General features: G+C 53.0%; 2 protein-coding genes across 2 annotated transcripts; one reads left to right on the top strand and one right to left on the bottom strand.

Annotated features, from left to right (window-relative positions):
• Positions 1 to 898: 898 nt before the first annotated feature.
• On the top strand, positions 899 to 8040 carry PV05_01564 (uncharacterized protein). Its single transcript, XM_013466574.1, has 6 exons — positions 899 to 1262; positions 1319 to 1610; positions 1665 to 2330; positions 2383 to 2736; positions 2808 to 7574; positions 7639 to 8040. Exons 1-6 carry the CDS (start codon positions 949 to 951, stop codon positions 7708 to 7710), a joined length of 6465 nt encoding a protein of 2154 aa, XP_013322028.1. The 5' UTR covers positions 899 to 948; the 3' UTR covers positions 7711 to 8040.
• Positions 8041 to 9859: 1819 nt separating this feature from the next.
• Positions 9860 to 12675, bottom strand: PV05_01565 (uncharacterized protein). Its single transcript, XM_013466575.1, has 5 exons — positions 11923 to 12675; positions 11775 to 11850; positions 11595 to 11713; positions 11440 to 11490; positions 9860 to 11363 (listed from the first exon to the last, which is right to left on the bottom strand). The coding sequence occupies exons 1-5, from the start codon at positions 12214 to 12216 to the stop codon at positions 10065 to 10067; spliced, it is 1839 nt and encodes a 612-aa protein (XP_013322029.1). The 5' UTR covers positions 12217 to 12675; the 3' UTR covers positions 9860 to 10064.
• Between the last annotated feature and the right edge of the window lie 125 nt (positions 12676 to 12800).

The following is a 12800-nucleotide window of genomic DNA, read 5'->3' on the forward strand; positions in this document are numbered from 1 at the left end:
AGTCCGAGATATCGATGCCCGTCTCTGATCGAACCTGGGCATAAGTGGCCTTTGGTCTTTGCTTGATATAGCGTAGAATTGCTCGTTCATCTCGCTCGTTTGTTATCAAGGGTCTTCCAGGACGTGGCTTAGTGGCACCCTGTTGTCGAGGTGGTTCGCGATCGATGGTGCTTCTGACTGTCGATCTAGGAATTCCGAGGTCCTTGCTGATTTCGCTATATGATGCACCCTGCGCTCGCATGCCGCATATTTGACCTCGTTGATATGGTGTTAACTCCTTTCCTCTCGAATGGGAATTGGTAGCGGTTTGAGGTAGGGACGCTGTAGCTGGTACCATGGTTGATGAAATGGAATGGTAGTTGAGTTGGACGCGTCGAAAACACTAGAAGGACGCGTCGCACGGAGATTCCTGACGCGCACCCACGTGCAATCACGTGACCATGCCACACACTGTACGCACTCGTGGCACTTTATGCACCATCATGCACTCTTTCCTTATCATCATCCTTCAATCACGACCAGAGGCAGCGCCTGCCGGTTCACCGACGACTCACGAGGTTCTATGGCTTTTTCCAAGGTATCAATTCCTGCGTGATGTCCACACAATGGTCGAACAGAACTTCTGCGCGTGAAACAGAACCACGCCCCATGCCCGGTTCTCGCCGTGCCACGCCCTTCAAAATGAACGCCGACCGGAGCCTTTCCCAGCAATACCTGTAGTTTGTGCGCGTTCACATCTGCTTTCAATCCACCGGGCACATCTAGAATTCTCCGGTGGCTCTCCTAGTTCTCTGACGGCGGTAATGGCTTTATCGCTTCCTGTGCGGGCCATGCGTGGTGTGCTGACATCAGGGTCATCGTATATACCTCCTATTATCCGGCCAGCACTACGCCCCCAGTGCAAACCGCAGCACCAGTGAAACCCTTCTTCTACGTCTTCTTCAATGAATGAGTAGCAAAGGAAACGCGACCATGGCTGGATCGATATCATTCTTTGGCGATGGCTCGCTTCCTCTGCACCCGGCCTTCTCCCAAGTCCTTCAAGCTCGCACCCAACACTCCCTACTCTCTGTTTTCTTGCACAAGGCTCGGCTCGCTCTTCAAGATGAAATCTCGAGGGTGCCTGTACCGGACAGGAAAGGTATGCCAGATTTGGCTGAGCTGGAACGTCTGATTCCACATCCGAGCGAGAAGCAACCTCGTGATCACCAATGCCTAGCTCCGGTAATGCTTGTTATCATTCAGCTAGGACAATTTATCAGGTGAGTCGTTCCATGTTCCCGGATGAATACAACATGCCTGATGATATGCGTCACAGTTGGTACGAAAGCCACCCAGAAGAGCCTTATCCCGATGCCAAATCGTCATTCGTCGTTGGACTATGTGTGGGTCAGCTGTCTGCAGTCGCGGTTAGCCTTGCTTGCAGCTTGACAGAGCTCCTGCCTCTCGCTGTCGAATCTGTCCGTCTGGCATTCCGAACAGGCCTCACCGCGACCACGATTAGAGACGAGTTAGAGCTGGCCAATACCTCAGAAACTTGGGCGATGCAAGTTTCTCGTGGGCTAGGTTTAGGCGAAGAGAACGTGCTGCATAAGATTCATACGGAAGAGGTGTGTACCACGTTTGGGTCGTTCGAGGTTTGAGCTTCTGACAACTCTCTACAGGGAATACCAGAACACAGGCGAAGCTACGTCAGTGCCTCCTTCGGCAAGGCTTTGACACTTCAAGGCCCGCCTTCTACCCTAGACAAGGTTTCCCACTGGCTGGATACGAACCGTACGCCTTCACCGCAAAACTTCTGCCAGAGGGTACCCATATACACTCCTTACCATGCACCCCACCTATACTCTGACGAAGATATTGCCCGCATTCTGGGGTTCGCGAAAACAACGGACGGCCCATATCAAAAGACAGCGTGTGAGGCCGTAAAGGCGCGCTTGGTCTCTCCAGTCACAGGTGAATACTACCAAGCGAGCAATAGCAGCGATCTTCTGAAGAGTGTGCTTCACGACGTTCTGAAAGCACCTATCGAGTGGAGCAATGTGACAGCTGGGTGCGCAAATCATGTTGCGGCTCTGGAAATCCCTGATTGGGTGGTGCGAGCATATGGTCCGACTCTTGCCGCTGGCAGTCTGGTCTCGACCTTGAAGAAGGGTGCGCAGGTCGAGGCTATCTTGGACGGCACCTTTGCTTCCAGTGACCCTGCGCAACGGGGTGCGCCAACAAATGAACCTATTGCGATAGTAGGAATGGCTGGCAGATTTCCAGAAGCTGGAAGCCATGACGAATTATGGGAGCTTCTCGAAAAAGGCATGGACTGCGCCAAGGTTGTATGTATCTCTAGGGTTAGGTGTAATGGGCAGTTCGCACTAATTCGTCTAGATACCCGCCAACCGCTTTGATGCAGAACTCTACGTGCCCAACGATGGAAGAGCGAGAAACCCGGCGGGTTCACCTTACGGTTGCTTCCTCAAGGAGCCGGGCATGTTCGACGCTCGTTTCTTCAACATGTCACCACGGGAAGCTGAACAGACCGATCCTCAGCAGCGCTTGGCTCTGGTCACAGCTCACGAAGCTCTGGAGATGTCGGGATTTGTGCCAAATCGCACGCCGTCCACTCAGCTTGATCGCATTGGCACATATTACGGACAAACTGGGGATGACTACCGCGAGTGGAATGCCTCGCAGGATGTACAAACGTATTACATCTCCGGTAACGACCGTGCATTTGGTCCTGTAAGTGCTATAGTGTCTCGTTGATGCTTCTGATCAAGTTATTGGAGAATGTGAGCTGACTCTTACTTCAGGGACGCATCAACCATCATTTCAAGTTTGGTGGTCCAAGCATGAGCATCGATACTGCTTGCTCTTCTAGCGCAGTAGCGCTCAATGTAGCCTGTACTGCGTTGTGGGCGAACGACTGCGCCACCGCTGTTGTTGGCGGCATGACCCTCTTCACTAGTGCAGACACCTTTTGCGGGCTGAGCCGTGGTCACTTCTTGAACCACACCGGAAACTGCAAGACCTTCGATGACGCTGCCGATGGCTACTGCCGTGGGGAGGCCGTTGCAACGGTCGTGGTGAAGCGCCTGTCGGATGCCAAAGCCGACAACGACAAAGTGCTGGCGGTCATTCTGGCTGCAGGCACCAACTACTCGGCAGCATCAGCCTCGATCACTCATCCACACGGGCCTACCCAAGAAACTCTTTACAGGCGACTACTGAATGAAGCTGGCCTTCATCCTTTCGACGTGGATTATGTCGAGATGCAAGGTACTGGTACCCAAGCCGGAGATGCGGCAGAGATGAGCTCTGTTAGCAACGTCTTTGCCCCCGCTTCACCTGGTCGCCCAAAAGAGCACCCCTTGTGGCTTGGGGCCGTCAAATCTAACATCGGCCACGGGGAGTCCGCATCCGGCGTTACAGCTCTCATCAAGTCGTTGTTAGTGGTGAGAGCACAGAGAATCCCGCCACATGTGGGCATCAAGAGTGGTGTTATCAACCATACCTTTCCGGATCTCAAGGAACGACAAATCAAGGTTGCTTTGGATGGACCTGGAGCATTCCCATGCGGCCAAGCGCGGAAGCGTCGATTTATGGTCAACAATTTCGGTGCTGCTGGTGGCAATACGGCGTTGTTGCTCGAAGAGGCGCCAGACAAACCTGGTGACCCAAGCTTCGATCACAGGCCCGATCACATTGTCACGATCTCGGCCAAGACGCCGAAGTCTATGAAGGGAAACGTCCAGAATTTGGTGACATATCTGGAGAATCACCCCGAGGTCAGCTTATCCGATCTTTCATACACCACCACCGCTCGACGCACACATTTCACGCAGAGAATATCCGCCATAGCATCCTCGACCTCTCAATTGAAAGATCACCTCACGACCACACTTACCGCAGAGCTGAAAAAGACAAGCAAGGCTCCAAATGTCGTTTTCACATTCACAGGTCAAGGGTCATTGTACGTTCCACTCGCCAGAGACCTGTTCGACTCCTCGAAGCAGTTCAGGTCGAACATTCTCCGCTTCAACCAGATATGTCTGGACTATGGCTTCCCTAGTTTCTTGCCTGTCATCGAACCATCGTCCGGTGACATGGACGGATTAGATCCGATCCAGACTCAGCTCGCAATCACATCTGTCCAGATGAGTCTCTACCGCTTGTGGACAGCCTGGGGAGTCAACCCAGCAGCTGTAATTGGCCACAGCCTAGGCGAGTATGCCGCTCTTTTCGCAGCCGGCGTACTCTCTGCCAACGACACACTTTATTTAGTAGGCAAAAGAGCCGGACTTCTGGAAAAGATGTGCACGCAAGGCACTCATTGCATGCTCTCAGCTCATGCCGACCTCTCGTCATTGAAGAAGCATCTTGGAAGCCTGCTAGACGAGCTTGAGGTGGCCTGCGTGAATGGGCCAGCAGACACGGTGCTCAGCGGACGAGTCGAAGTTGTCCATGAAGCACGGGACAAGCTGAAGACCCTTGCTGTCAAATGCGTTGTTCTTAACACCCCTTATGCTTTTCATTCTGCTCAAGTCGACCCTGTCCTTCAACCCTTCGAAACCTTCGCACGCGGAGTTAGATATATGGCGCCGGAACTGCCTGTTCTGTCGCCTTTGTTGGGTGCTGTGGTCCGAGAGAGTGGAGTTTTGGGTCCTTCTTACCTTCGAAGGCATGCTAGAGAGGCCGTGGATTTCGCCGCCGCTCTCAAGGCGGCGCAACATGAAGGTCTGTCAGGCAAAGACACTGCATGGATTGAGATCGGTCCGAAACCGGTGTGCCTGGGAATGATAAAGGCGACGCTCGGGGACGAAAGCCGTACGCTCTACTCTCTCCGCCAGAACGAGAACCCCTGGAGCAGTGCTGCCAAAACCTTGGGGTGTCTGTACAACTGGGGCTACGAGATCAATTGGAATGAGTATCATCGCGACTTCGAGCATGCTCAGAATCTGCTGCATATTCCAACTTATGCGTTTGACGAGAAGAACTATTGGATTGCCTATAAGGACGATTGGGCATTGAGAAAAGGCGATGATATGGCAAAACGACTTATCAGTACAGCTCCCACAGAAGCCAGCAAGATCACCACGACCGTTCATCGATTGCTTTCGCGACACAGGCGGGATGCGAATGTTATGTTGACCTTCGAAACGGACCTTTCAGAGCCCGCGCTTCATGAGACCATCTCAGGTCACAAGATCAATGGGTTGGCACTCTGTCCTGCGGGAGTGTATGCGGACATGGCACTCACCGTGGCAGACTTTATCAGGAAAGAGTACACATTTAACGTTCCCGCGACAGGTATCGATGTGACCGACATGACGATCATGGGACCTGTCACCGTGCCAGTGCCTCGGGTTGCCACTCCGCAACTTCTACAAGTATCTGCGACTGCAAACTTGGATTCGGGCAAAGTCCTCATCGAATTCAAAAACCAATGTCCACGGACGAAAAACTTCAATGTCTCGAACGCAAAATGCCAAGTGGTGTATGGCAGCGAGAAGGCCTGGCTTCAGCAATGGTCGAGATCCGCATATCTTGTACGGAAGAGGATACAAGATCTTGAACGCGGCGTCGCAACTGGCACGGCCAACAAGATGCTAAAGAAAATGGCCTATCATCTCTTTTCCCAGCTCGTCGATTACAATCCTGTCTACCAAGGTATGGAGGAGGTGGTGGTGGACACGGAGGAACTTGAGGCAACAGCCATGGTCAAGTTCAGTGACAGTGGAGATATCGGCGACAACTTTTTCGCTTCTCCTCTCTGGATCGACAATCTAGCGCAAATAGCAGGATTTGTGATGAATGGCATTGGTGCCACTGACTCACAAGCGGGCGTCTACATTTCCCATGGCTGGGGTTCTCTCCAACTGGCGATGCCCCTGGACGCGAAACGATCCTACAAAGTGCACGTTAAGATGCAGTCACTGGAGAAGTCCTTGATGGCAGGCAATGTGTCCATCTTCCAAGACGATGTCATGGTGGGTATGATTGGCGATGTCATGTTCCAGAACGTCCCTAGGTCACTCCTCTCTACAATGCTGGCACCCCATCCCCGGTCCGGATCAAGCCTCCCTGCGCGCACTACCCCAGCAAGCGTGGTCTCAAAAGCACCGTCAGACCGTTGTAGGCCTGAAGTTGGGACTCAACGCGACGAAGTACATACTAGCACTCTGCCCAAGCGTACTCCTCCAGAAGCAACCCAGACGGGTCAAGTTCTGAAGGTTGTGGCTGAAGAAATCGGCGTTGATCTATCAGAATTGAAGGACGACAGCGACTTTGCGAATCTCGGGGTGGATTCTCTGCTGTCCCTCACGATTCTCTCGAAAATCAGAGAGACAGTAGGCATTGACCTCCCTCAGTCGACCTTTGCGGATTGTGAGACTGTTGGCGACCTCAAGTCGTTGCTTGGTGACACTTCCAGCACAAGCGACATGAGCTCCGAATCATCCCTCGAAACACCACCAGATTCCGGGCTGCAGACTCCCGCCCTTGTTGCCGAGCCTGCTACAATCGCCGCCAATGGTGACATGATTGAAGCACTACACGCTACCCTTGCCGAACAGATTGGGATCGACGTCGAGGAACTCGTGGCCACTGACGACCTGTCAGCCCTTGGTGTAGACTCACTGATGAGTCTTAGCATCGTCGCAGCACTGAGAGAAAAAATGGGCATCAGTGTGCCACAAGACATGCTCGTGGAGAACACTTCGCTAAAGGGCATCAAAGCCGCACTGAATCTGTCACCGTCGCCAGCCCTGGCGCCGGCGCCGTCAGCCACAGGGTCTCTGAAGCTGGAATCACGGTCGCGGACATCCAGCAACAGCCGCGCCGCAAAGTCCTTTTTGCTCCAAGGTAACCCAAAGACTGCGTCGAAGACGATGTTCCTCTTTCCGGATGGAAGTGGCTCAGCAACCTCATACCGCCGCTTGCCTGATATTGCAGCCAACACATGCGTCTATGCTATCGACAGTCCCTTTCTCAAACATCCAGCCGAGTATACCTGCTCCTTGATAGAGGCATCTGTTATCATGGCCAATGAAGTTCTCACCCGCCAGTCTCAGGGCCCTTACATTCTGGCTGGCTGGTCTGCTGGTGGCATGTACGCCTATGAAGCTGCCAAACACCTCATCTCTGCTGGAGAAACTGTATCAAAGCTGATCCTTGTCGACTCGCCCTGCCGAACCGATTACGGACCGATGCCGCAAGATGTCCTCGAGTACGTCTCCAAGTCAGGTGTGATCGCAGGTGAGGGTGCAAACACCGGTGCTCCAGAATGGCTCGTCCGTCATTTCCAATCCACAATCCGTGCGGTCAAGCAGTATTCGCCACAGTCGTTCAACAAAGACAATTCGCCGTCCACGTACGTCATCTGGGCCTCTCGGGGTGTTTTTGAAGATTGGCCTCAGGCCGAACTCGCCGGGCTCGATCTATCTGATGCCGTGGCATCCTGGTTGTTGAAGCCGAAGACCGATCCTGGTGCTAATGGATGGGACAAGTTGTTATCTGCCGAGAAGATGAAGTGTTGTTCGGTCGACGGCAATCATTTTAGCATGGTTCACCCGCCTTATGTGAGTATTCTCACCACCATCAACATCCGCCGATGGATTTGTCGTGTGCTAACTCAAATTACAGTGCACCTCTCTCAGCCGAGCCATTGCAGGTGCCATTGACGAAGACGACAGTGTCGCGTGGAGATCTGCCTAATTCGAGCCATGTTGGACGTGTGTTATCATTTCACAATCTGAGATGCACAAAAAGGGTTGAATCGAGACACATTACTCTATCCTGGCTTTCAACTCTACACTGGTTCATACAAGAAGGCGTTGAGGTTTGTTGTTCAGTTTCAATGGTCACAATGGTGTAGGTAAGGTACTTGAAGTCGGGTATTTCGCTAGAAAATTTGGGGGTGTTGTAATGACACTGGATGAGTTCGTAATCATCCTCACTAAGTGGTTAAAGAAGAGAAGTATCTGAGGTACTATATTGTAAATGACCGTCTTTACCGTCCCACGCCAAGCTTTTGCTTAATTGAACTGGCCTTTTCTTTCGAGCTTTGCAGCTTTGTTGGCTTCTGTTTTCCTGCAAGATGGCAATAGCGACAATATCTGCACAGACTGACTTGCGCCGGAACCTAGCACACCGAAACCGAAACCGGTAAGCAGACAGATATGTGGCGAAACGTGGAATCTAACCGGCCTCGATCTGAGCCAATGAAAGCCTCGCGGTGACCAAATTGCCAGCAGCAGATCGCGTCCATATTTGCAGACATGTCCGACGACTGGCGGACGAATTGAGCCAGCTCCGGCGACACACCAGAGCGGTTGTAACACCGAGCTCTTGGTGGACACAATCAAGGACAGTGGCAGAATTCTGCTTAATCTCCCATTCGCTGGCAACCGTCGGTGTAAAGCAAGCAGCAGCAAGCCATCGCCATCCCTGAAACTCCCACCCAAGAAGGCAGAGACAGAGCCACGGCCCGGTCAGGACAGGACAGCGAGAATTGATGGCAAGGCTGCGTATCGCACACTTGTAAGGACGGGGTATTTGTCGTTTACAAATACCGGCAATGCAGAGTCCGCGTGGAACCTCCCGGTGACCCGGTGGGCGGCCACAAGGTTGGTGTGCCGGGTTGATGGGAAGTCGTCTGTGCCCTGTGGCCTGTGATTGGGGACGCATGCAAGATACCTGTTCCTGCAGTTCTTCGGCCGTCCCAGCAATGATGCCCTGAACCCACGGCTTGCAAGTCCGGGTTTAGCATGGGTGCATGCACAGCTTGCATGGGGACGACGCGCTCTCCGCAATACACCCTGTGACTGGCCCATGGCTGGGCACACGCATCAGCCGGCCACGCTTCCGATGCACATGGCTGGTCCTTGTCCTCTCCAAGAGCCGACCAAGCAACGGGGCGACCTACCTTGCAACGCCAGTTTGGCGTCATCCACTCTCTCCCCTTCTTCCCAACATCACGCCAACTGGCGGCGGCGGCGGATGGGTGTTTCCTTTCTTGCATGCATGGTGCAGGGCACTCGCTATGTCGTACATAATCGCCGAGCCGATTTACGAAATCGCACTCCACGGCGATTTTGTACTTTAAAATTGACCCACCATTCCATCGTCGCACGGTCTCTTTCTTGGGCTCTGGTACTACTGTCCTCCTTGGACCATATACTACCCTTCAGATGTGCTCAGCGTCCACACTGTGTCACAGACACGAGCCTCTGATGCAATCAACCGATTACACAGTTGACAGGTAAGTGTTCTTTGTATCTTGGCTTTCGCCTGCGCTTTCTCCACTGGGGTCGTTTTCCAAAGGATGAACAGGTGCTGTATGAGGGAACAGGGTGCGAAAAGCGTAATGAAAGGAAAATGCAACGAGTTCCAGAGACTCACTGTTGGCCGTCATGCCAGAGGGCCCGCTGAGCAGTGAAGCATGGGAAGAGGAATGATGATCGAGGAAGAAGAGAAGATATCTGTGACAGTTATAAGGAATGAGAGGAGAAAGAAGAAATGAAGAGAGAAGGGAAGATGTCTTTGATAGAAAGAAGGACCTAGAGGAGCCGAAGAAGGAAGAAAGAAAGAAAGAAAGAAGGAAGAGAAAACGTCGGTGCTAGAACAAGGATAGGATGAACGAAAGCGAAGTCGAGAACGGAGTAGATATCTGTGACAGTCACAATAACCGAAGGCCAGGAGAAGAAGAAGTCGACATGGACGAGAAGAGAAGAGAACTTAAGCGAGACAGAATGATACAGTCCGTAAGAACTCTCGGGTTAAAAGCAAGACTCAGGAATGCCGTACTTCCTCCCACTGGTGGTTGACTTCACACGAAAGAAAGCGGCAAGCAAGAAGAAACAAACAAAAGGAAGACAGACTGCCTTTTACAATATTAGTATCTATGCTGCTAGCCGGAAAACAAAACAACCACAACCACAACCACAACCTCAACCTCTTCCTCTCCCCGATGATGAATACTCTAGCTAAGACCACGACGACGACAACGACGACGACGATGATGATGCTCTGGCAACAACTCTCTTACCCCTTACGCTTAGCATTGGTCCTCATATCCCCGCATCCTCCTGCATATACACTTCATCATTATTCCAATATGTCTGCCACGTCTCACAGGTATTCTCCAACCCGAAGGGGTCCGCAAACGTAGCCATGATCTCGTCCTGTCTCTCGACGAACTGCAGCCCGAGCCCTTCACTCGAGTGCGCAGCGATGTGGCAATGCATGAGCCAGGCTCCCGGGTTGTCCGTCTTGAACGCCATGACCATGTACCCGTTCAGCGGCAGCGTAGCCACGTCTCGTCTCGGCGGGTTCGACAGCGTCAGATTGACCGTGTCGTTGAGAGGGCCGAACCCCTGGGCCAGAACGACGTAGTCGTGCCCGTGCAGGTGCATCGGGTGCGACCGGTTGCGGTGCGAGAGATCCTGTAGCCCAAAGTACACCCACTGGTCGGCGATACCGAGGGGGATGGCGTCGTAATTCGTAAACCCCTTTTGTGGCGTGTACCCGGTGTTGGGCCAGCTGGTGTTTTGCTGGTGAATCATCAGGTCCGTGGGCGCCGAGAAGTTGACCCAGATGTACGAGTTGTTCAGCGTGAACAGAAACCCTGCAGGCATCGGAACGAAGCTGTAGTTCAGGTTTAGCAGCGAGATCGAGTCCGGAGCTGGCACGTCGAGAGGCATGTAGGGGACTAGTTTGTCAAAAGGCTCGTCCTCGCATTGTGATTTGTACTCGGTGGCAGGGTTCGTCGTTGTAGGTACGGCGCTTGAGTTGGTGTCGGCGTAGCGCACGATGCCCAGGGTGTTGTTCCAAGCGTCGTTGTCGCAGCACGAGCGCTGCCAGATCGGTCGGAGCCAGTAGTTGTCGGGCGGGGCGTTGGCTTCGATGATCACGTCGTACCGCTGGCCCATGGAGATCATCAGGCTGTCGGTCGTGTAGGGGACAACAGGCACAAAATCCATGGCAATGACGGTCAGGTTGTGCCCGTCAATGGCGAACCGGAAGTGCGAGTACAGTCCCGTGTTGACCAGGCGAAGGCGGTACTTCGTGCCGGACACAAAGGTCATCTCGAACCTCTGGCCGACGATGTCCTTGCCCTGACATTGGGTGGTGTTGTCCTGGTGGCAATCGAAGACGTTGGTGCCATTGATGAGGGAGTTGGCCTGCGAAGGAGGTCCGGTGGTCGGTCTATCCCACCACCATTCATTGAACGTCGAAATGTGCGTCCAGTCCATCAGCACCAAAGCGCCGAGGTCCTCGTCATAATCCGCCGTGGCCGGCCCATTGATGATTATAGGACCGAAAAGGCCGGCCGAGTACTGAAAGCTGAAATGCGAATGGTACCACGACTGCAAGATAGGGATTATGTCAACGGCTCGCTTGGAAAGATAAAGGGGGCTGAAACGGACTTTAGGGCTCACTTACTGATCCATACTGCGTCGCTCTCCACTTGTAGGTGTACGTCTGACCAGGGGCCTGAAATAAAACGTTTCCCAAGTCAGCAAATGCACTTCAAGCGGAATGGAGCGCGAGACTAGTAGGGACTGATGCAAGGCAATAGAAAGATGCAGGTGTCGTACAATTGGACATTGCGTTACCCCGGGGACTCCATCAAATTCGTTGTTATTGAATTGTCTGAGACCATGCCAGTGAATGGAGGTGCCATTGTCCTGCATGGCGTTGGTCACATGTATGATGACTGGGAGAATCGCATGAGCCGCAAGCACGATATTGCAAGATACGGAGCTTGATTGACCTACCCTCGTCACCCCAGTCTGCAAAAATGGTCGGTCCAGGCAAGCTGCCATTGAAGACCAGTACTTGCTGTTCGTAACCCTAGCATTGCACGTCAAACAGTCAGTTCCATATGCAGGGTGGACCAAAAGCCAAGAGAACAAGTTTGCTCACATCAGGTGCCATGGTGACATTTTGTGCGACCAGCCAGTACTCTCGAGTCACCCCTGTGTAGGGAGTATCATCGTACCAGTTGGTATTGATCGAATAGTCACCCCAGCACTGTCTCGAGGTTGGCGAGTGGGCACATCCTCCTTGTGACTGCACGTTGGCGGGCGTTAACGTAAGGCATGATGAAGTGTCGTTTGGTAGCGACGCTCTTGGCTGAGCAGGAGATTTAGGGAGTGTAGCCGCCTGGACCTGAGCCAGCGAGGCCAGCAGAACCGTCCCAACGGTAAGAGCACGCATGGTGGGAAGTCGATTATTGTGCAGTCCGTCAGCAGAGCAACGATATCTCAACGTAAGGCGTGTCCGGGCTCGTGAGGCTAATATTGTCGAAGCTGCAAAAGTTGTCCCTCACCACGCAGCAAAATAGGTCCGTCAAGCAGGCCATTCTTCAGCGTGAACCAGGTGACATATTATTCTTACTCGTCGCAAATGAGTTCACAAGTATAATTGCCCGTGGCAGCCATCATTGATGCTTTCTCGGGCACAGGACCTTACTGCCGTGGCCTCACGGCGATGGCACTGGTCATGCAGGGCTGGCATTTCAAGGAAAAACCCGCCGTAGGAGGACGCTGCGGTCGTCCCAAGGCTTTCGTGCCAGAATGAAAGCATCGGAGAGTTCCACGTACTGGTAGTTTTATGGAGTGTCCACAAGAGTTCATCTTTGACCGCCGGGTAAAACCGTCCGAGATTCGACTCACGACTATGATACCCGGGAGAGATAAAATATGTGCCGGGAGAGTCGGCGTGCTGAATATTGAGAGCACGATACTGTGGACACGTACATGTGGGTGGTGCAAGGATTAGACACATGTACTGGTAGCATG

The sequence above is a fragment of the Exophiala xenobiotica genome, assembly GCF_000835505.1.
Source record: "Exophiala xenobiotica strain CBS 118157 unplaced genomic scaffold supercont1.1, whole genome shotgun sequence".
Taxonomy (NCBI): domain Eukaryota; kingdom Fungi; phylum Ascomycota; class Eurotiomycetes; order Chaetothyriales; family Herpotrichiellaceae; genus Exophiala; species Exophiala xenobiotica.

Coding starts and splice junctions, on each gene's coding strand:
- PV05_01564 (XM_013466574.1), top strand. CDS start 949: ATGAGTAGCAAAGGAAACGCGACCATGGCTGGATCGATATCATTCTTT. Junction 2,331..2,382: donor GCATGGACTGCGCCAAGGTT/GTATGTATCTCT, acceptor TAATTCGTCTAG/ATACCCGCCAACCGCTTTGA. Junction 7,575..7,638: donor GCATGGTTCACCCGCCTTAT/GTGAGTATTCTC, acceptor CTCAAATTACAG/TGCACCTCTCTCAGCCGAGC.
- PV05_01565 (XM_013466575.1), bottom strand. CDS start 12,216: ATGCGTGCTCTTACCGTTGGGACGGTTCTGCTGGCCTCGCTGGCTCAG. Junction 11,714..11,774: donor TGCAGACTGGGGTGACGAGG/GTAGGTCAATCA, acceptor CGATTCTCCCAG/TCATCATACATGTGACCAAC. Junction 11,364..11,439: donor GAGCGACGCAGTATGGATCA/GTAAGTGAGCCC, acceptor CCTATCTTGCAG/TCGTGGTACCATTCGCATTT.